The sequence below is a fragment of the Corvus kubaryi genome, unplaced genomic scaffold (assembly GCF_017639235.1).
Source record: "Corvus kubaryi isolate FWS band 111438036 unplaced genomic scaffold, C.kubaryi_AGA036_p1.0 72, whole genome shotgun sequence".
Classification (NCBI taxonomy): Eukaryota; Metazoa; Chordata; class Aves; order Passeriformes; family Corvidae; genus Corvus; species Corvus kubaryi.
The window spans coordinates 803,603-825,213 of NW_024582060.1; the positions used below are offsets into that span (position 1 = coordinate 803,603).

Sequence of the window (21,611 nt, forward strand, 5' to 3'; positions counted from 1 at the left end):
TTGTTTGCTGTACCTCATGAATTCTTGGTATGCTTACTAGTCAGTTGGCTTTATTTCTGAAATGATCATGCTGCTGCCCCATGGAGTTATCTGGTCACCTCAAATCTGCCCAGGCATAAGAAAGCCACTGGTATAAAAGCAAGTAAAATACTTCTCAGAGTGCTGTGTGTTGAGATTAGCTGCAGGAGGTTTATCAAACGGTAAGTTTTCAATTGCTGTCATAAAAATATTAAGCTACTGGCGTGAAGCAAAGCAAAGATACCATGATGCTAAGTGTGGAGATAATAGACATTTTGACTGTGTTTTCTTTAATTTACAAAAGTAACTTTCTTTTTGGTGAGTGAAAATAAACATGGTAACAGTACCCAACCCTGTAGTCTTTCATTTTGTAAATCTTTAAAGAGCAAGCCTTTCTTTGGTGTTTTCCTTTGTTATCCTAGGTTCAATCCTGTTTCTTTTTACCAGCCACGTATCTTAATACATCTACCATGAAGACACAGAATACATCCTAAGAGTTCACTAGTAAAGATAAATTCTCTCCTTAATTCAAACAGATACTTCTTTACTTTATTCTGTGGGATGCTGGGGGGATGTTTTCAGCTAAAACTCTGAAAGAACCACAGAAATATGTGTCCATGTGGAATGCTCTCAGATGCACCATTTTGTGGTTTTCCCCATCAACTCCAGTCCTGTATGTACAGGGCACTGAAATAGTTAACTTCCAAGTGTACGAAAATGATTTCATAACTGCAGCCCTTTATAAAAGGGGAGAATGTGGGATTTCTACGTCTGCTAATAGGTTTTGTGGCTGTAATGCTATGGCAATTCACAAGGCTCTCGTTATGTGGCAGCTAAGTTTAAATAACACAATCCTCCTGCTATTAATGAAATGTCTTTAAAAATTCCTAAAACTACTACAATATTTGGTTAGATTTCTAATCTGCATTTGAGTAAATCTGTATTTCAAGTTTGAAAACACAGCTGGTACTTGATATTTGCCTTGCAGTTACGTGGATGGTGGATTTATTGAATGACACCGTTCCATCAGACCATCATCTTTGTTTTTATGTAGCACTTCCAGATTTTAAAAGGGATGGCTTCCTTTCCTGGCTTCCCCCTTCCCCCCTGCCCCAATTATTCTTTCCCTTTTCATTTTCCTATCTTCTTCACATACGTAATACACTGAAAAAAGCCTGAAATTTGTTTTCTCTCAGCTTCTATTTGCATACTGAAACCACTTTTCTTTTTTTTTTTTTTTAAGAAACAGTAAATTCTGTAAAATGTTTGTACTGCATAGCAGTGAACAGAGTGATATTTCAGTTACTGAAAACTTTTAAGTCCTGTTTAAACTATTTAAGTTTTTGGTATGTCAAGGATGGTACAGATTTGATGGGATCAGTGAGGCAGCTTTTGCTCAGAAATTAGGTGGAAAAAAATGGTGCTGCTTTACATCAGAGTTCTTTAAGGATGTATAGCTGCCCTTGCAATTTCTTATCCAGTTCTTTACTTATAAAGTGTTTTAAGCAGTTGCGAGAGCATAGATACAAAAATATGAATAGCAGGGATGTCTTCACCTTTTTCCATTCAGGTTTTCCAACTAGAGATCTCTATAGAGCAGTACATACTTTTTTGCACTTTGCTTATGTTGTGTTTTATTCTGCACTGATGTCTGTTGTTTTCTATATAATTACATGCAAGTTTTTCTGACATTGAAAACAGACATTACTAAATGCTTGAAATAATTTAAGATTGAAGTGTGATGTGATAGTCAACACTGAAATGTGCAAGTTATCATGGTATTAATTTTATTTGAGTTTCCCTAGTGCTTTTCCTACCTTTGTGAACATAATTGTCCTGTTTGGGTGGGCTCGATTTTAGAGAGCCTTTCCCCATATTCAGCACAAGGCTGAAGGGAATGCTTTCATTCACAGATGAAAAAGGTCTGTATGCTCTAATGAAAATATCAGGCTAAGGTAAAATATGGAGTGTTTAATGACAAGTGACAGGTTCAATAAAAGCTCCTTCCTTTAGAAGAGCCCTCTGCTTGTAGCCTCTCTCTCTGAAGGACTGCAACATTTTGGTTTCCTGGAAGTAAAATTTACCCAGGACCACATTTCAATTTGTTAGTTGTGGAGACCTGTCTTCTCTCTAGACTCTTAAAGGGCACTGCCTTGTAATAGATTAAAAAAATTAAACCTGAGAGGACTGTAGATTTTTAACATTTTTTTTATGCAACCATTGTTGGCTTTGGGGTCAGGACACACAAGCACCAATTTCAGATAATTTTGGTCTTGGTGGTTTTGGCTGGGATTAATAATAAGACATTATGAAATGCTTAAAAATATATGATGTGCATGTTCTTCGGTTGACCGTCTGCAATCCAGTCAAATAAACACGCTCCCAAGCACACAGTGCCCTCCTCTCCTCTCTGTCCCTAACAGGCCTGTGGTTTCTTTCTTCCTGAGTCCAGTAACAAAATGTTCATTTATTCACAGAGCTCTGATGATGGAAATTTGGTATTTTGGGGAGTGAGGGAAGAATGAAAACCATAATGTCTCAATTCTAGGGAGATGGATAAATGGCTTTCCAAATTTGTCTTTTCCTCCTGGGCTCCCTTAAACCACAGCTCTCCAGAGATCTGAGAGGTTAACTAGTGTCTGGTCTATAAGCAGGATAAAAAACCAAACAAACTGTTGGGCTGGAGTAGAAAATTTTTGCTTGAAGTAACTAAAGCTTGGCTATTGTGAAAAATAATTGATACGCTGTTTAGTCCTCGAAAGGTAATGTTTACTGAAACTTCATGAATGGATATTTCAAGCTGAAGGAAGTAGGACACTTTCAGATAATTCTTCTGAAAGGAAGTATGCATATTTTCTAATTCTATCGCTCTAGCATCTTCCGGAGTTTTTCCAGACTTTGCAGAATATCTGTGGTGTGGATTTGTGTACTGTTGAATCTGTGTTGCAGCAGGTACCCATCAATCTCTAATTGCTGCTGACAAACTATATGTCCAGATGATGTGTAAGATATAATTGAGTGCTTTAATGAGCTACTGTAGAAAGCAAGTAAACTTACTAGCTCTTTTTTTCTTTTTCCACATCCACATTTAGGTAATTTAATGTATATTCCTAATCCATGAATTGTAGATGCAAGTATATGCTGTTTGTTTCTTGTGATAGTGTATTTCTTTTATCATATTGGAAAAAAACCTGTCCTTTCAGTGGAAAGAACTCTACTTTTAACCTAAACAAATATGCAACTTTATGATCAATAATATTTTTACAGTGATCCAGGCAAAGCTCAATGAAATAAATAGATCAGCAAGTACCTTCTCATCAAATGAACCTTCTATATTCATTAAATATCAACCACAATGTCCCAAGCCTGCCAAGCGTTTAAGAGGCATTTGGGCAATGCCCTTAACAACGTGCTTTAACTTTAGCCAGCCCTGAATGGGCCAGGAGGTTGGACTGGGTGGTTGCTGCAGGTCCCTTCCAGCTGAAATAGTCTGTTCTGGTTAACTGTTTGGTATGCACACAGCCAGTCTCAACACTCAAAAACCTGATAACCCAAGTGGAGCCCGGTACATCTGGTCTTAAATTACTGAAGAATTTCCTCTTGATGTGCTATGATTGGATCTTGAAGGTGGGGTGGATGAAGTTTTTTCATCTCACCTCTTGACAGTAATACTATGCCATAATGAAAATTATGTTTTGTTCTCTTTTGGCTATTAGTAAAGCAAGATTATGCTTTCCTAACCAATCTCTGAACTTGCTTTTGGACAGTGAGAACTAAACTTCGGAAGAAACGGTTAAAGTAAACCTTTCCAAGCTTAAAGCTCAAGATCTTCTCGATAACTTTCTAGGCATCATCAAATTTGAAGCAGATTGGTTATGCTAGTTAAATATGTTAGGTGTTTTCCTGGGATAAGTGACTTTCGAGTGCAGAGTTCTGGGCTAATTCTCTTCCATGTAGACCACTGCCATATCAGATTCCAGCCTTGCCTGCCAGATGAGTGGAGTGTACAGTTCAACATATTGCAGCCCAGGAAGCTGTCAGCTACTCCGTTTCAGCCTGGCAGAAATCTATTCTTTAGTGCCATCTTGCATCTGCAGGAGTTTTTCCAGAGAACAGTCAGACATGTCAAACACGTATCTGCTCACTGAGCTCAGATGCACCTTTGGGAATTACTCAGGTTGAAATGTTCTTTTTCTCTCTCTTCCTCTCCCAGTCCTTTTCAGACATTAATTACATCATGGAGAGGTTTTGGTCTCGCTGTCCCTGGGTAATTCTCCATGCTGCCCAGCCTTGGAGGTGTTAGTATTCTGTGGGCCTGACCGGGTGCCATTAGCACTTACGCAAGTGGCTGTAATTTCACTTAAGGCTACATTCAGTTCTAGGTCATCCTCATCCTGTCATCCAGGACAGAGCTCATGGCATCAATCACTGAAAGGATACCAATTCGCTTTGCAATTCCTTTGTAAAGAAATGTTTTAGTGCTTTTTGAAAGGATGAGTGCTTTTTGTCAGTTACCAAATGGGATGAAGCTTAATATTGTTACATGTTCTCAATAATTAAGCCAAACGTGGCTCTGAGGTAATGTGGATCAGTGTTTTACTGTCTGTCTCTCAGTGTTATGTAGGACTTTTGTTAGTGAAAATGCAGCAAGTATGAACAAACGCAGGCTCTAAAGAACAAGCATACCTCATAAAAATCTAAATAGAATAATTGTATGCAAATTTTTCCTCCTATTTTATTTGGGCAGTGGTAGCCAATAGGTGGTTTTGGGATCACTTACCCGCCAGCTCTTTCTCTCAGATTCTGTGACAGCTGGCTGTGCATTACAAAACAGGATATACATATGCAGTAGAGACATCAGTATGCATCATGATTCGTTAGTGATGTAATATTCCAGTAGGAATTTTCATTTCCATCAGCTTTTACGATACGTTACAGAAAATACAGTGTTCCACAAACTTTTCATTTCTGTATGTATTTGGAGGGTTGCGATTTTCAGCACAGTGTGTTGCAGTTAGTGTAGACACAGGCACATATTTAACCCTGGCAGATGCTTTGAGAAAAGCTAGCTCTTGTTCTGATCATGTCATAACCCTCTGTCAAGAGAGCTTTTTCTTATCTTTCCTGGATGTCTGGGAGAAGTTCCAAAAATTATGACCTTTTAGGTACACTTTTTGTCACTTAGGGTGAGGGGAAGTTTCTTGAGGGGAGGTGAGGAGGAATTAATTTGAATCGTAGCCCTTTTTTGGGAATTAAAAAATCATAATTAAGCATTTCTGGATGCACCTACTTTTATGGCATAGATAATGCATGAATGCTGAATAGACACCTCACTTCATACTTCATTATATATGTGTGAAATAATACAGTAATTATAGACAAGACTCAGATATTCTTCATTTGTAATGCTCTCTAACTGTAGAAGGGCTTAGACATTTTCACCGTGTTAATGCCTTAATCATTTTTATCGTTCAGTGACATAGAAACAGGACTGAAAAGTTCATTGGACAATGGAGGAATACTGCACAGTGCTAGAAATCAGTGCACGATATGAAATAGCACTATTGTGACATTATATTTTCGTGTAAAAATTGCACGTTGGATTTCCATCCCAGCAAGACAGTAGTGCACATAAAAATGAGTTTCTATCTTACAAAAAGGGTTTCTCCTCTTGTCTCTTTTGAAATGATAAAGTACAATGTGGATTTCAAGAAAGGGTATGAAGATTTAATAACAGATTGCCAGAAAGTAAGCTCAGCAAGGTAAGAGAAGCATCTTGACAAACAAGAAGCCCTGCAGCATCTGCTCAGCTGACATCCTGTTCCTAGAGAGATCAGTGCTTTTTATCTCTTATGCTTTTACACGTGTGCCTGGTGGACTTGGCAAGACAGTAATTCTCCATTTACTTAAAGGAAGCTCATCAAGACGAGCTTTCATACACATTAAAACTAAAGATTATTTACCTGGGTCTGTTTCTAATACCAGTTTCCAAGTTTTCCTTATAGAAATCTGATACCTCTTTCTCCAAACAACTGCATACAAAGTATATGGTAGTAGGGGTGACTATTAAAAAAGTGTAAATTTACCTCTCTCATTTCTTAGTTTTCTTGGATCTGTTAGGTTTTGGTGCGTTAACATTCTTACAATGTGGGCTGTGAGCCATGAGCAAACTGTGGGGACAGTCGTGTCTCCAGTTTTATTGAAGCCATTTTTCTGATGAATATTTGCAAGGTCTACCTAACTTTATTTTTGCTCATGTGTGAAATGTTGCATGCTGAAGCACCAACAAAAAACATACGCTTTTGAACATGGAAAATGATTTGTCTCAGAAGCAGATTTCTCTGTGGCTATACGAATTGTAGAAAGAAGATGCAGCTTTTTAATCTAAAATAGAGTATTACAATAAATACATGACCTTGTTCTTAATTTAATATGGCAGTTCTTATAGAGACAGAATCTGTCATTCTACATAATTGATGTTTATGACATTAAATCCATAGTTAAGGAATTACCTTTTCTTGTGTCTCTCCAGGAGAGAGTGCTCCATTCAGAGTACTTGTTACCATAACATTTAGGAAGGAAGCTTGAAGGGCCCTGACTGTTGGAGAAGCATTTCCCTGGATAGACACTTAGCCATCTGCTCTATCAGTTTTCACTTTATGGTTTAGTTTCGTTTACCATACATTTATTATGTGCAGGTTAGATGAATTCATTGCTTTCACATCTTTAAAAAAGATGAACCATTTGACTTTGTCTTCTTATATAAAGTAAAAATGCTCTACAGTTTTGAACAGACAGCTGGAAAAAATTCGTGGAAGTCACTATTTACAACTAGCATTAGCAATCTCCCAATTATCCCAGTATTTCCTTTAACTGCAAATTGAGACTGGTAGTGAGAGAAAGCCATCATGTGGCCTGAGAGTTTTTAACAGAGGAAAGAAGACTCCCTACATCCTAACATTTTTGTGTGATCCATCAGGACTATTATTCCCCAGACACACTTTCACCCAGTCTTTTCTGCAGAAACATTATGTGTCCATGGAAGATGAAACCTGCTATTTGTGCTCTTGGCTGTTTGGCAAAGGCAAGGGTTGGTACCCTTTATGATATGCCAGAAACTAAGTACAGTGAGGACTGGACAGCTGAATGTGTGCCAACAACCTAAACCGCTGGATGTTTTTTGCATAGGCTTTTTTCCCCAAGATTAGTATCTGAGTTCAAACTGCTTTCCTAAAAACTGTCAGAGAGATTAATGTATCTGTTGACAACGTGGTGTGGTTCCTGTGAGGAGGTCTCCCCTGAGAGCAGAAAACATTGAGGGCCAGATTTAAGCAAAACAATAGGAGCACATTGAAGGGGAAGAACAGCTCTCTTTTCATTTTGGTGTCTTATTTCATGAGCCTGAGAAATGGTAATAAATTTGCATTTTTTTCTTTTTCTTGATTTTTTTTTCCTGCCTCTCTCATAAGCTTTTTTTTTTTGCTTGCTGTGTTGAAAGTGGTTTCTAACTCATTTCTCTCCAAGAATAAAAATGCCCAATTGCCATGGCTCATTTCATAGTCTCATTGTTTAATAAAATTGCTATTCTGTTTTATTCTTCTTTTGCACAATAGAAAAAGAAAGGGAGATGGGGTGATGATGGGGACCTCAGACAGAATTCAGAACTTATTTTTAAAAAATAATACACATGGATTTTTTTTTCTATGCTGTGAGAACAAATGCTCAAGCATTTCCTTAAAATATTTCCTCTAATTCATTTCGAATAGTACTAAACCTAATTAATTTCATTCTAAATCCGTATTTTTCTTTAATCTTGCTTACTAAGCTGCCCAAATTGATGTCACCCTTAAACTACTCTTTTTTATTTTTCTGTATAGAAATCAGACTATTCTGTCTTTAATTAGCACTTTCCTATTAAATTTTTCTCTTTGGCTAAAATTTACAGATTCTTAGGATATATCAGAACAACTGCCCTTACTGTGATGTGCAAATATAGACTGGAATTGAGACTTAGGCTGCAAATTGTGTTCAGAACGGACAGAAGGTTGTAACATACTAAAAGTCAGCACCAGTCCTTTCACCTCCTTCATTTGGTTTGATGTGCACTCAGACCTCAATGCAGGCATGGGGAAAACTTAACTATACTGGTATCATTTAGTCTATTACTGAGGACTAAAGGAGGATGTTATTGACATTCTAGAAGATGTCTGTAGTCAGTTAAAATTCATCAACAAATTCACTTTAGAACATTATGTTGGTTTTGTTGCTTGCGTTTGAATTCTTCCTGCATTTTGATATCATTGGGGTCAGATGATTTTCCAAAGCAAGGAAAGGGCATGAAAAGCAAGGCAATGAAAGCTGAAGGAACACGGTGTCTCAACAACGGGCATCCATGTCCTTCTAGAGCACAACTTGTTTCTGCCTGCCAGTCACCCCCTCATCGTCCTTTTGAAGAACCATTGAGTATTCTTAAACTGGAAACATTTTCTTTTGCATTTTAAGTGCATCTGTCTTTATGTCCCAATGCTATGAAACAGTTATTGTTTTGTGCTGAGGTGATAAATCTAGCTAAAAAATGGCAGATGTAATATTTTCTGTAAATCAGACTAAATTTTTGTACAATTCCAAATTATATTTATTGATTTATTCAGGATGTTTAAATGAAAGATAACCTATATAGCTGCACAAGTATCTCATAACTGGAACCCATGGGTAAAAGAGAAAGTGAAATTCAGCATAAGTATTTATTTATTTATACATGTCAGGAGAAACAATCTTAAATATATGTGCACAATGATGGGTTCTTTTTAGCTCTGTTACCATAGGAGAGCAATCTCAGAATTAGAATAAATAGTTTTATGAAAAATGTTATTGGTTAGAAGAGCTATTAAAAACCATTTAAGAAGTATGAAACAGCAAACCAGAAAATGCTGCTGTGCCACTGTGTGCATCAGCAGTGCATTCCCCTTGTCAGTAACGTGCAGTGATGCCAACCATCCACCACAGAAAAGGGTGTGGCAAACGTGGGAAAGGGAAAGGCAAGGAAGAAAGTAGTAAACATATGGACAGGCTTCTGTTCAAACAGATATGAAATAAAATTAAATACTTGAACATGGAAAAGCAGTGAGTGAAGACAAGAGCCAAGGGAGTACTTTTTCCAGCTTTGCATACTGAAAATAATAGAGGATCATTTTGGAATATTTAGGGCTAAAGGAAAACAAAAACTGTTTTTCTCATTCCTCTGAACTAGTTCAGGCTTTTATAGAAACAATTGGAATTTTCATACAAAGAAGTGAGAATCTCTCAGAATGTGAAGTGTTTCCATTTTCTCATTCTTTTGGGTTTTAAGTCAGTTAATTTTAGTGGTGATTTTTATGAATGTTATGATACTAAGTTGCCTGTTTAAAGCTACTGTCAGTGTAATGCTTCAGATACACAAATGAGAAGCTTTTATTTTCAAACACCTTATTCCAGTATTTTTAAACTCATTATTATTTAGCTGTCCAATCTTTACATTTTTACAATTTTTACATTATTCTATTCTCATCAATTGTATCTAATAGGTTTTCCATACAGACAGATGAATTCACTGCTGCTGCACACCTAAGTCATTCCATTCTCCTTGATCCTTCCTTGCTGAACTTAGAATAAGTTTCTGTTACTGTATACAAGTCATATTTCCTGTCTTCAGGTGTATCCTTAAGTGGTACAGCTGATTGTGCATTTGCTAGTAAAGATAGTGAGAACAGTTTTGATATTTTAAGCCAAGCATTTCCCTAAATTAATATTTCTGTTTCTGGTTAGTAGCTGAGTCCATGTTGTACCAAGGCAGATCTTTTCCTTGAAATTACCTTCACTTGATGTGTCTGACTTTCAGGGGGATTGTGGGTGCATTGGGGTGTTTCTGCACGGCGTGTAAAAACAGTGATAATTTAATTCTGATGGGAAATTGTTTTAATCATCTCTAGTTTGAAGATGTGGAGAAAGGAGGATGTCTGCATGGAGTGAAATTAAGAATAGGATGTTTTTAGCTTAAATAAAATGGTTAGTGGTTAGCAATGGGATCTCTACAGATGGTTGCTTTAAAGGAAGCAGTTCATAGCACAAATACAAAAGCTGTTCTACTATGATGAACATCAAGAAAAAGGCATCAGAGGCTAAAATCAAAAACCAGAGATGGTTGCAGGAATTCCCTTCAAAACTGAGAGAGTGGAAGAGATTCGATGGGATCAACTGCTCAGTAAGCATTTCCTCAGTGGTGTTTTTATCAGTAGCAGTTTTTGGCATATATTCAGCTATGAAAAAGAGGGAAAACAAGAGAAGTGGTTTTTTAAGCTATCTATGCATGCTGCACTGATGGTTTTTTTTTTGCTAAAGGATTGAAAATGAGCAAAGAAAGGTAGGCCTTATGACTTGTGATATATTAGTACAATGATGATGACAGGACTGACATTTACAAAGAGAGTTCAGGCAAATAAGGCTGTATCAAGGGAATAACACATGGGTTTGAGCTTTGTGTTAATAGTGCAGTTAGTTAGAACTGCTGCTGGTTTTTTCTGTAATCCTGTATCAATTTAGGAGCCTTGAGTCATAGTATTGATTTATGAGTGAAGAAAAAATCTTGGTACAGTTGCATTTCTCCAATTAGCCTCTCCAAAAAACACCACACGCATCCCCAGAAAAAAGAAGACAAACCAGATAAACAAAAAAACCCACAAAGGCCCATAACAATTAGAGATATCTATTGCTTTTGCTCACTTCAGATCATTTTCACAGCTGCATTGTCAGCTTTGGGTCCCATTTCAGTAGTCCATGCAGTGACCTGCTGTGGTTTGATAGAAACGTTGTCCCTCTAGGTTTTAAAAACTACAAATGTGGTAATTTTCAACAGCCGGAGCGAAGTGTTAAAACTGCTGGCACCCCGTGCAGCTGCTAAATGGTAAACCTGGTTGTTAGTATTGGCAGGGTGCTTGGGTCTATCTGGGCTGTTGCTAATGAGAAGTGCCTGTACAAGCCCCAGATTCATAACGGATTGCTGTGTTGGGAGCACCAAGCTTACAACAGCAGGAAAGAAGTGTCAAAGAGACGGCAGCTGTCAGGAAAGGACATTGCCAGCTTCCCACAGGAATAACCACTTCTGCCTTTCCCTTTCTGGGCCTGTGTAATGGTCTAGAACTGTCCTTTTCTTCTCCTTCTTCCTGTTCTCCTTCAAATAGTATTGATTAGGATCCTTTCTTATCGTTACCTCAGGCCCTGGGTATTTCACTTTGCTCCTGATGTTGAACAAAATGCTGCATGTTCTGGAAATACTTTTGGAAAGTAATGCACCTGGGTGGTCAGATGTAAAATATCTTGAAAGAAAAAAGTGTGAATGGCTGGACTTATAAACACATTTTTGTATACAATTTAGCAATTGTCAGGCAATAATAGCAATATGCACGAGTTTTATTAAGGCTTTTATGTGTATCTAAGAAAAAGACAATGTGAAAAATTAAGCCTCTATTTTCATTAAGTTTTCGCTAAGTTTTTTTTCCTTTCCATTTCATTTTCCTTTCGTTTAAATTAGATCTGTTGATAGTAATTTGTATCTATCTGGTTATTGTCAATTGCACTCTATCACTAGAGTTGATACATTTCTTTCCCAACTTTTATGGGTTTGGGTGGTTTTTTCCCATGTACATATATTTTAGTGTGCATCCTTCCCATGTATAGAAGAGCACATATTTTTGTTGGCAGCATCATTCATAGTCCTGCATCACTCTTGAGTATTCTCAAGGGACAGTATAGTTGACACAATACTCAAGGGACAGTGTAGTTGAAACACCATTCTATTTTCTACTTTTCTATTTAAAAAGAAAATTTCACTGGCCATTTCTCATAATCTGTTGGCTTCTGTGCAGTTTTTTCACCATGCTAATTTTAATGGGCTGGTTATATTAAATCTATCATGCCTAGAAATAGTATTTATCCATTTTTTCTTTTTACTGTAAATATATTTTTGTTCTCTCTGGAACTGATGATCCACAAGTGCACACATACTCTGGATGTACACATATTCTCTTTTTCCATTGTAGTATTCTCAGAAGAATGTACTCATCACCTTCTATTGTTCCTCATGTTTTCAATACAGCATATGTGGTGCTGTGGCCAGCTTTGGTTGCACTTCCCTCTCAACTCCTATTGGAAATAAATTCTTCTACTGCAGTCCTTCTCCTTTAGTCTCCTGTAGTTATTTTTCTGTGTTTATGTAACTTGTCAGGCTTCAGTTCCAATCCATGTGTCTTATTTGGCAGATACAATCCTCCAGATGCTGACATATGTTGTTCTAATGACATAATCATCGTGTATCTCAGGTCTGATCTCCAAAGATGAGGAAATGTTGATCAAGGAGCTCCTGCTTGGCAGTTTGTGCCTTGTAGCTCTCAGACTGTTCCTTTCATTCAGCAACTCCTGATAATTACATATGCTGTTGCTGTGCTTACAAAAAAGCCCTCTTCATCCCGCTCTGTGAGAAACAGGAATGTCACATAAACCTGGTACTTGGCTATACTCAGCTTCTGCCTAACAGCCAGAGATTTATTCCCCCATCACAGATAACCCCCAATACACTAGTTTTTTAATTTTACCAATTTAGAGCACCGAGACAGCTGTATGCAGCCAGCATTAGCATCCGTGGTTGTTGTAACTCTACTGCTTGTTCCTGCCCAGCAATGTATATATAGTAGCAGTTCTTTACATGGTAGTTTGCCTCTGTTACTTATATTCAGAGTCTTTAGTGTTGGATCTGTGTTTATTTGGGGTTTATGCTACATCTTAGTACCAAGCTATACACTACCCTAAAGGTATTTACTTCTTCAGGAGTTTATAAACTCTTCTTTCATTCCACTTTTCAAGCAAGTATGTTTTTGGAGGTTTGGGGTTTTTTATATTGCCCTTTTCTTCAGGAAATGGTAATGAATTAAACGATTTTCTGTGGACATCTGTAGCTTTGGATGAGTTTCAAAAGGACCCCAAACACTCTTTTTGAGCTAAATTCTGTCATAACTACCACTGGGTTTTGTTACCATGGTGTTCTGGCCTTCAGCATTTACCTGATGTATATTCTTGAAAACCTCAAAAGTCAAAGTATTGTCTCATCAGTGTAAGTGGTATTTCTCCACTTATGAGTGACAATTTTGTGTGCTTTTCTTGTTCAGAGACTTGAAGTAGTTGTTCAGCATGTGGAAGCGAATGAAGGAGATCCACCATGCTCACCTGAGCTTTAAGGCCCTACGACTGTTTGCTCCTGAAATCAAATGAAACTGTAACACCACCTTTTGGTACCACCACCTTATATATTCCCTTAAAGCTTCAGGACCTTCTTAGGAAAATATGCAGGTTTTTACAGATATTTTTCAGAGAAAAGCAGGCATTATTTAACTAACTGATGTATTTTCACCACTTGTCCTCTTCTGAAGAGTAGCTATTTGGCACAGCATCTTGTCTTCTGAGTTCAGTAGTTCAACCAACACTGCAGAAACACACCTTCAATAATTTTGTGAGTCTTTTGGCATCTTTTGGTAGATTCCTGAAATTGCAAACTGGAAGTCCTCAGTAATGGACTGTCTATAAGGAGAACCAATTTTTCCTCTTCATATTTGCTACTGGTTATGGCCAAAAAGAGGAAGCAAGGGAACTTCATGGAAGATTTTGAAAAGTCTTTGAAGAAGATTTCAAATTTTCATATTAATTAACCAGCATGCACTTTAGAGTTACAGTTAATCAGGCCCTCGTATTTTTAACTGGGAAAAAAATCTTAACATTTGTACATGGGTTGTCTCCAAACATTGGTGAAGAATTTGTTGTCTCGAGAACTAAATGGCCATATCCATGAGGAAGGTTTAAGTAGTACTAGAGGCAGTGGACAGTCCTGAGTTCCCAGGTTCCACTTACTCAGTGGAAGGTCAGTTCACTAGGGAGAGTTTTATTCCATCTAGAATGGACTGAGGTCATTACCATTAAGTTCTTTATCTAGGTCATGGCTTCTTGAGGAAACGCCTGATAAGAAAAAGCAATAGTTCACAAGAATAAGAGCTTGTAATGTTGTAATGATTTCACTGTTTAAGAAGTAATTGATTCCTCGTGCAAAGCACTTCCAGTATTGTGTTCTTCCCATCTGATCTCTGAAAAGTGCACAGGTAAAATGTGCTATTGCATTATTTACAGGGTTATGTGACAGAAATCTTTCCCTACCTAGATGATTATCTAGTCCTAGAAATACTTTTAACAGTTAAAAGAATCATTTCATTGCCTTCTCAAACTGTTAACTAATCTGTCCCAAGAGCTGACTAGAGAAATCCACCTTAATTCCAAGAGTGAAATTAGGCCATAAAGATCTTTGTGAGTATAGTTCAAGACATGGTTATGAAGTTTGCCAGGATACCTCAGATTTAATTGAACCTAAATGCCTTGGTGAACACATGTATCCTATTTCATGCACTTCCATAAAACTTCATGGCAGATTACACATCACATGAATGCAGGATAGATTAAATTGATACGTCATTTTAACATGCATCACTTGGCCATCCCAGCACTTCCTTCCTGAAGTGAAAGGAAAAGCCCAGAAATGTGCGTCAGTCGCACCTCCTTTTCCTTTCAGGCTTTCAGACAGGCATGTATGGAATTAGTTTTGCATGCACATCAGCAACTGGATCACAGCATAGGTAGCAAAAATTTTTATTGTGCTTGAACTCTTGGCACTCCCACAGTGTCGAATGGGTTTTTCGTTTTCTGTGTGCTGCCACCAGTGAGCATAAAGGCAGAGCTGTCTCCTCTTTCCCATTCTAATTCCATCTCTGCTGTGCAGTATCATGCAGATGGGATGCAGGAAGGTAAGGGAGGGAGGGCCATGGAGGTATTTGGGTAGGTAATACACCTTGAAGAATGCAGTTACTGTACAGGTAAGTAATTTTTTTTTTCCTTTCTGAGTAGTCATCTGTATAAGATTCCTGAAAAGAGACTGTCACTGTTTATCATTCTGCAATTTTGTCAAAATACAGGAATTTTCGCCCTTGGGGTGATGTTCCAAGGTATGATTGCTTCAGAGGAACAGTCACTGTAGGAAAAAACTTATAACTGTAGTTAAAATTGATTGAAGATTTTTTCCAGAGTTTAATTCTTATCACAATAAAGGTAGAATACTTCATGTAATTAAATGGAGGAAATCAACAGCAGCACAGGTCAGCAAGAGCTATCATGTTTTAAAGAGTTCAGAGCCAAACAGTTGGGAAAACATGCTGGTATGTTACAAGGCAGATGCAGGTTCACTTCAATTTATCTACTAATATGAGACAGCAGCTTATATTTAAAAAAAAAAGTCATTCAAATGCTGATCAGTTAGGCATGAACCAATGAGCTAGAAACAAAATAATTCTTTAGGAGTGTTTTGAGACTATGCTATGGAGGTATTACCTCACTAAGCAACAACCTGCTGCTCCTGCCAGTCATTCGTGTGGTTTTTTAAGGTGGTTATGCACATCATGACACCATTAGAGGAGTAAAATTGCACATCTTCTAACTAGGTTTGACTGAGACAGGGAAAACTTTTACTTAGTCTTTCCTTACTGGGTGGGTTATTAGTATTAGACTTAAGTTAAAAGATCACCATTTCTAGGCAATTCATTCTAAGTCAGCACTGGACTTTTTAACTTGCAACTCTCTACTATATATGTAAAAGTTTGTGTATTATTTTAGGAAAATTAATTACATATGGATGTATATTTTTCAAATGCAGGTAACGTGGCACTGTATTTTTGGTATCACCAGTTGTTCTTCCTCCTGTCCTTCAAGAGTTCATCTGTCTGAATAGAGCACTATATAGTGTCCTGTTTAATACATTGAATTCACCTCTGAAATGTTTGCCTGGAATGAAGAGTGGATATACCTATGTGTTAGGATGTTTTATTCTGCATTCTTATTTTAAAGGAGTTTCCATTTTAAATGCAGCTGTTCAAACGTACAATTCCCACTTCTGTTAATTGACACAGAGAACTACATGTTCACTTGGCTGTCCATGAATGATATATCAAGAAGTAAAGTTCATAATTATTCTGTAATGCAGATAGGCAAATAAATATTTCCCATGTCTGACACGGTCAGTATTCTTTGCAGAGCATTTTGTAACCTTGTTACTCATCTTTTTGATGAGACTTCATTTAGGCTTATCATAACCATAAAGTCATTTTGGAAGATGTTATCAGTGTTCCTAAAAAATTCAGAAAGTATGAAAACATGTTAAGCAACTCCTGTTTTTGAAATGTAGATCTCTCCATTTGTTTCTTTAGAAAACAGCAATTACTTGCCCTGTGACTCCACCTTGGAATGTACCCATCAGCAGAAAGCTCCTCTGCTTGCAAAGCCTAACTACTGCTGCTGCCTGTGCTGGTGGTTGAACACCAGCCTTGCTCTTTACCGGGGCAGTGGTGCCCGATGTCCTGCACTAGTCTCATAAAAAGCTTTGCATCTTTGCTTGAACACTCTCATTGAAAGGGGCAGTTTTGAGACTGTCAGAAATGGTTTTCATACAGCTGTCTTTGGGGATATGGTCCTAGAAAGCAGGGTTCAAGGAATAAGTCAGATTTCATTTGTTAAACTCCAGTGACTAATTTTCTCATTATGACGGTTGCGAGGTCAGTTTTTTCCCAAGTCAGCCTTCTTTTACCTTATTCTTTATATGGTACAAAACTCTTTCAGGGTATCAGTAGAAAATTACAGTTCTAAATAGAAAAGGGCAGAAGCCAAAGGGGTACATCTGACAAAGAGAAAAATGCCAACAAAGAAAAGCATTTTTGATTCTTCTACTGCTGCTGAGATGGCTAAAAAGCCATGCATTAACTTCAGTATGCATTAATATCTCGTCTGAACCCTATGATCTAAAGCGATCTGCAAGACAAGAAATGCAGAAATCTTCTGTCAAGCTGCGCCCTTGCGGTGGATTTGTTAAGCAGCCATGGTGCAGGGCACTCATGTATGCACAGCCTGCTTTGCAGCCTTCTGCCCGAGCTGCTTCTGCAGAAGCAGGAGATACACATTTATTTTCCTTGCAAGACTAAAGTTACGAGAGTCTCCTTTACAAATAACAATATCACTATTTTGTATATATATATTTTTTTTAAGTTATTCTGCTTTTAGAAAGCAATGAAACAGTATATTTTCTGGGGAGCAATACAGTTTTGTTCAGTGGTCTGAACATATGAGGCACAGCTGAACTCACAGCTGTGAAGATGCTCTTAATCAAAGAATAAGTGTTTAGGGAGTTTTGATACTTGAATATCTGAGATTCAGACAGCCCAGATGAATCCTTCATATTTCCTAGAGAGCCTTTGATGTAAAAACTTTCTTTAAGACTTAATCTGAACAGTGGAAAACTCTGTTGGGTCGATGTTTGCTTTTCTCCCTCTTAACCTGGAAATGGTGAATTCCAAAGTGCAGTGCTGTTTCCCTTCTTACCATGCCTGCTGCTGAATGTGCAAGCAAACAGGCAATTCTGAATGCCTGCTGCCTTCCTGCCGCTTCTGGCTTCTGTGCTTCAGAACTGCTTACTAATCCTTATTTTCCAACAATCCTTGCTTCTCTGTGCTGTATATTCTGACAGGACTGTGGTATATCCACACCAGGCAAGCACTCTTGCTTTGAGGTCCTGTTTTGCTGGCTTTCTCCTTCTCTTTACTGTGATCTTCCTCTTACTCTTACATCCCTTCATCATTCTTTCCTTTGTGTGAAGATTATTTGCCTGCAATTGCGCCTTGGGAGGGAGAAACACATTTTGGTTGGCTTAAAACGTGGTTGGTAAAAGGCTGTAGTTCCAAACAAGTCATCTTCACCTAGTCTCCCGTCATTTTCCAGGACAATCTGCGTAAAAAGGATGATCGGATTGAAGAATTGGAAGAGGCACTCAGAGAAAGTGTTCAGATAACTGCAGAGCGGGAAATGGTGCTAGCACAAGAGGAGTCAGCCAGGATCAATGCTGAGAAACAGGTCTGCAATCTTGTTAAGTCACTGGTAGTCCTCCTAGGAAGGTAACCAGACAGTGAAGTACTAATTTCCCTGCTTTCCTGCTTGAAACAGAGCTGGCTTTCTTTGATGATCCTCTGTGTCTGTTCCAGCATTAGGTGACAGAACTCATAAAATCTGCAAAGCCTTCATAATAAGTTGTATTTCATAGGTAAGATTTTCTTGAAATTAAAATCAAAATATAAGGTATCCTGAGATGGCTTTTGAAATATTGGTTTAAGTACTAACTTCTGATCTGTCTTGCCTGACAAAGCTGCCTTCCTGTGTGTAAGGCATACTTAGGTTTACTGTCTTGTTCATTGAATATATTTGAAAGACAATGATTTTTACTAGCCTGGTTGTGTTTATGGACCACAATCTCCTTGCACTTGCAAAACAACTGGTTAAAAAGACAAATCCCTTGGCTTGAGCCAACCATGCACTCAGAAAATACACACCTGTGTACTGAAGCCACAAGTAGGAACTTTTATGCATTAATTGATTTTTTGCCATTGATGAGATGACTCTGAAGACTCATGGACATGCCCATTTTTAACTCAGGTGAGTAATCATCAAGAAAGCATACCATAAGTGATGAATAAATCTGTGAGACTTTGCTAAAGCTTGTGAAGCAGAAGCTGAGACTGGCACTCTTTGTGAGCCTCTACAGTGTTTGTCACTGTTCCTTATGACAGTAATTAGCAAACAGGAGCATTTGGTTAGTTGCATTTCAGGGGAGGAATCTCCTTGTCTTTGTTATTTACTTAACAACACTTCTGACCAAGTGCACTTCTAAACGTTTTAAGAGGTTTTTCTTAACATGTATTGTATCACAGGCTTTAATGAAAAAAAGGTAAAAATCTGAGTTTTCCAGAAGAAAACACTCTTTAGGCTAAAGTAAAGCTCACCTGTTTGCTGATGGACATATTGAGGATAATTCTTGTTGCCGTATTTTAGGATCCTAGACAGTATCTGATCAGTATCAGATCCTAGACACTTTCAAGAATGCCTTCTTTCCAAACTTCTTATAGCCTATAAAAAAATTGCATGAAATAGAAGTGTTAACTGAGTAGTGAATGCCACTTCGAAGATTAGATCTCCTTGAAAGGAAAATATATCTAACAAAGCACTGGGTTCTCTGATGAGGCACAAAACTAGTATGTGCCTCAAAATCAAACTAGTATGTGATTTGATGCCTAGGATGTTATAATGTTTTAATTAATTGGTTACAAGACAAAGTGACTTTTTATATTCTTTGAGCACCTAGAAGCTGGTGCTCAAAGAATATAAAAAAAGTATAATTATAAAAATATATAATATATATAAATATTAAAACTAGAACATTGGAATTGGGTGTAACATCTTAAAAATGAGACAAGGCAGGGAAATCCACAGCCTGAAGATCAATAAACCATCAGGGTCAAGAGAGAGATTGAGAAGAGAGGAAGAGAGCCAAGACAAGTGAGATTTGTGGATAAAGATTGGTGGAATATGGTAGGTAACAGCATAAAAAAGAAATTAACTTGGATGTAGCAGTGCATATGGAGGTGAGGAGGAGAAAGAAGGATGGAGTGGGAGCAGCAGTATTGGAAGACAGAAAAGCTGACATCTGTGACAGTAGTGTCTTACTGCAACATAACTAAACAGCCAGTTCTGACCAGTTACCGTTTTTAAATATGAGCAACAAATCAGCACAGAGGAAAAGGCTCTGGAGAGCTTTATTCCAGTCAGCACTGCGAGACCTGCTGTGCCCCACTTTGTCCACCAGGATTTTGGGTTTGGTATCAGTTAAACACAGTCAGGTGTATTTAAAGTGGTGGCAAGCAGCTGTTTTTCCAAGGTGCAGAGGGGACTTCCCTTCAAATGTTTTTCAGTGCATATTCCTTCAATTACTTTTAAAGAATGCCCTTTTTGTTTTATTATGTTCTGTGGAAGTTCTCTGTAGAATTTTGAAAGACAAGCACAGATAATTTTAGAGTTTTAAAGTGCAAGACTCTATGTTCCATATACTATCAATGGCAGATCCACTGACTTTCACAAACCCTATAATAGGTTATGAATATTCTTAGACCAAGTGTGAGTGATGTGTGTGATTTTTAAAATGTTGTTGTTCAAACTGATTATAATTTGCTTTTTAATTGCATGCTTTTTCTTTCCTCTCTTTTTTATCTTGTTTTCTACCATTCCTCCACTTCACTGCCTGTCTGAAGCTTTTTAATGAATCAGTGCATGAGGTCAACCATTTTGGCTTTAGGTGGTTCAAGGTATGAGGACATCTCAGTGTGTGCCTCTGCCCCAATATTTAGTGTTGTTATTGTAGTCTCGTGTTGTGTAATCCTACCCTCCATCATCTCATGGTGTGTGGTGTTGTGCTATTTTATAGGCTTCAGTTTTGAATTACAGTGTCCACGAAGGCACCCTGCATTTCACAGTTCTCATATATCCATTATAGATTAAAATCTTGCTCTCTGTAATCTAGTGTTTGAAAATATCCTGTCAGTGTGTATTAACTGTGACAGTGGGTTAAGTGTATTAATACACAATCTGTGTATGCAAGACGTCTCCTGCTGACTAAAGCTTTCTGTTTATTTCAGGATTTTAGACCTGTTCTTTCTTTCATCTTTCCCAAAAATAGAATCAGGCATTTCCTGCTGGGAGCAGAGCACCCATTGAATTGGGCATCATTTTATTATCCCTGCTGATCTGTGTAGCAGAAACCCTGCTGTACGGAAAGGAGATGAGGCAGTCTTGCACAGATGGGAAGGCTTGAAAGTTCTTCAAGCCTTTCTTTCTAATAGTCATCACCTGGTTTTGCTGGTGCACCTGCTGAATCCTCTGTGTAAATATCATTGTGAATTCCTTACAGCTGTGGGCTTATGTAGTACTGTGGCTGGTCCCACTAGTTCAGCCCTTTGTGTGGAAGGTCAGAAGGTGTGTGGAGACTTCTTTGTAAGTACTGCCCATAAGGCTGAAGGTAGGACTTCTCGGATAAATGCTTCTGTCATAAAGGGGTTTTTTTAGTAGAGATGGTAAATGTAGATTCAGACATGATTTCTGCATTAACCAAACCTGAGTTTATTTTAGAAAGGCTATCATTATGTTCATCGGGGGGAAAAGAAGAATTATAGAGAAGTTTTTCCCTGCTCAAAAATACAGCTGTAGTTTTGCTCGCTAGGAAAAAATGTTGGAGGTTTTCTTTGACAAGAAGCCCTGTCTTGTTCACCAACCCTTTCACTGTCCTGGTGCGTCTTACTATCCCTTTTCCTGCAGCAGGAAGCAGGAGGTTATCCTTTGCATGAATTGAGTCTTAATCAGCACCATTCCCAGGACAATGCTGGAAATGTGCTTTGATCCTTATGAAAGAATGAGACCCCTTTAGTGAAACAAAGTGAAACCCGAGTTCAAGTTCTGTGACTGACGATCAATAATTAGCGACAGGTTCTTGTCTCAAGGAGCACAATAGGATTACTGGCATTTTGAGCCCTCCTTATTGGAAGGCATAGTTCACAAATATCTTCTGACCTAAGATACTTCATGCTCTCCTTCTCCTTGCTCACTTT

The 21,611-nt window shown here is 37.9% G+C and overlaps 1 protein-coding gene across 12 annotated transcripts in view; it reads left to right on the forward strand.

The window, feature by feature from the left end:
- The window catches only part of ERC1 (ELKS/RAB6-interacting/CAST family member 1), a 281,550-nt gene that overhangs the window by 147,117 nt on the left and 112,822 nt on the right, over nt 1-21,611 (forward strand). For 9 of the 12 annotated variants that reach the window (XM_042050358.1, XM_042050350.1, XM_042050354.1 and 6 more), the window contains one exon: nt 17,905-18,036. The exons of the other annotated variants lie outside the window; for them this stretch is intronic. In XM_042050358.1, the coding sequence (XP_041906292.1) occupies nt 17,905-18,036 (132 nt within the window). The remainder of the gene's footprint in view (nt 1-17,904; nt 18,037-21,611) is intronic. 12 annotated transcript variants of the gene reach the window in all.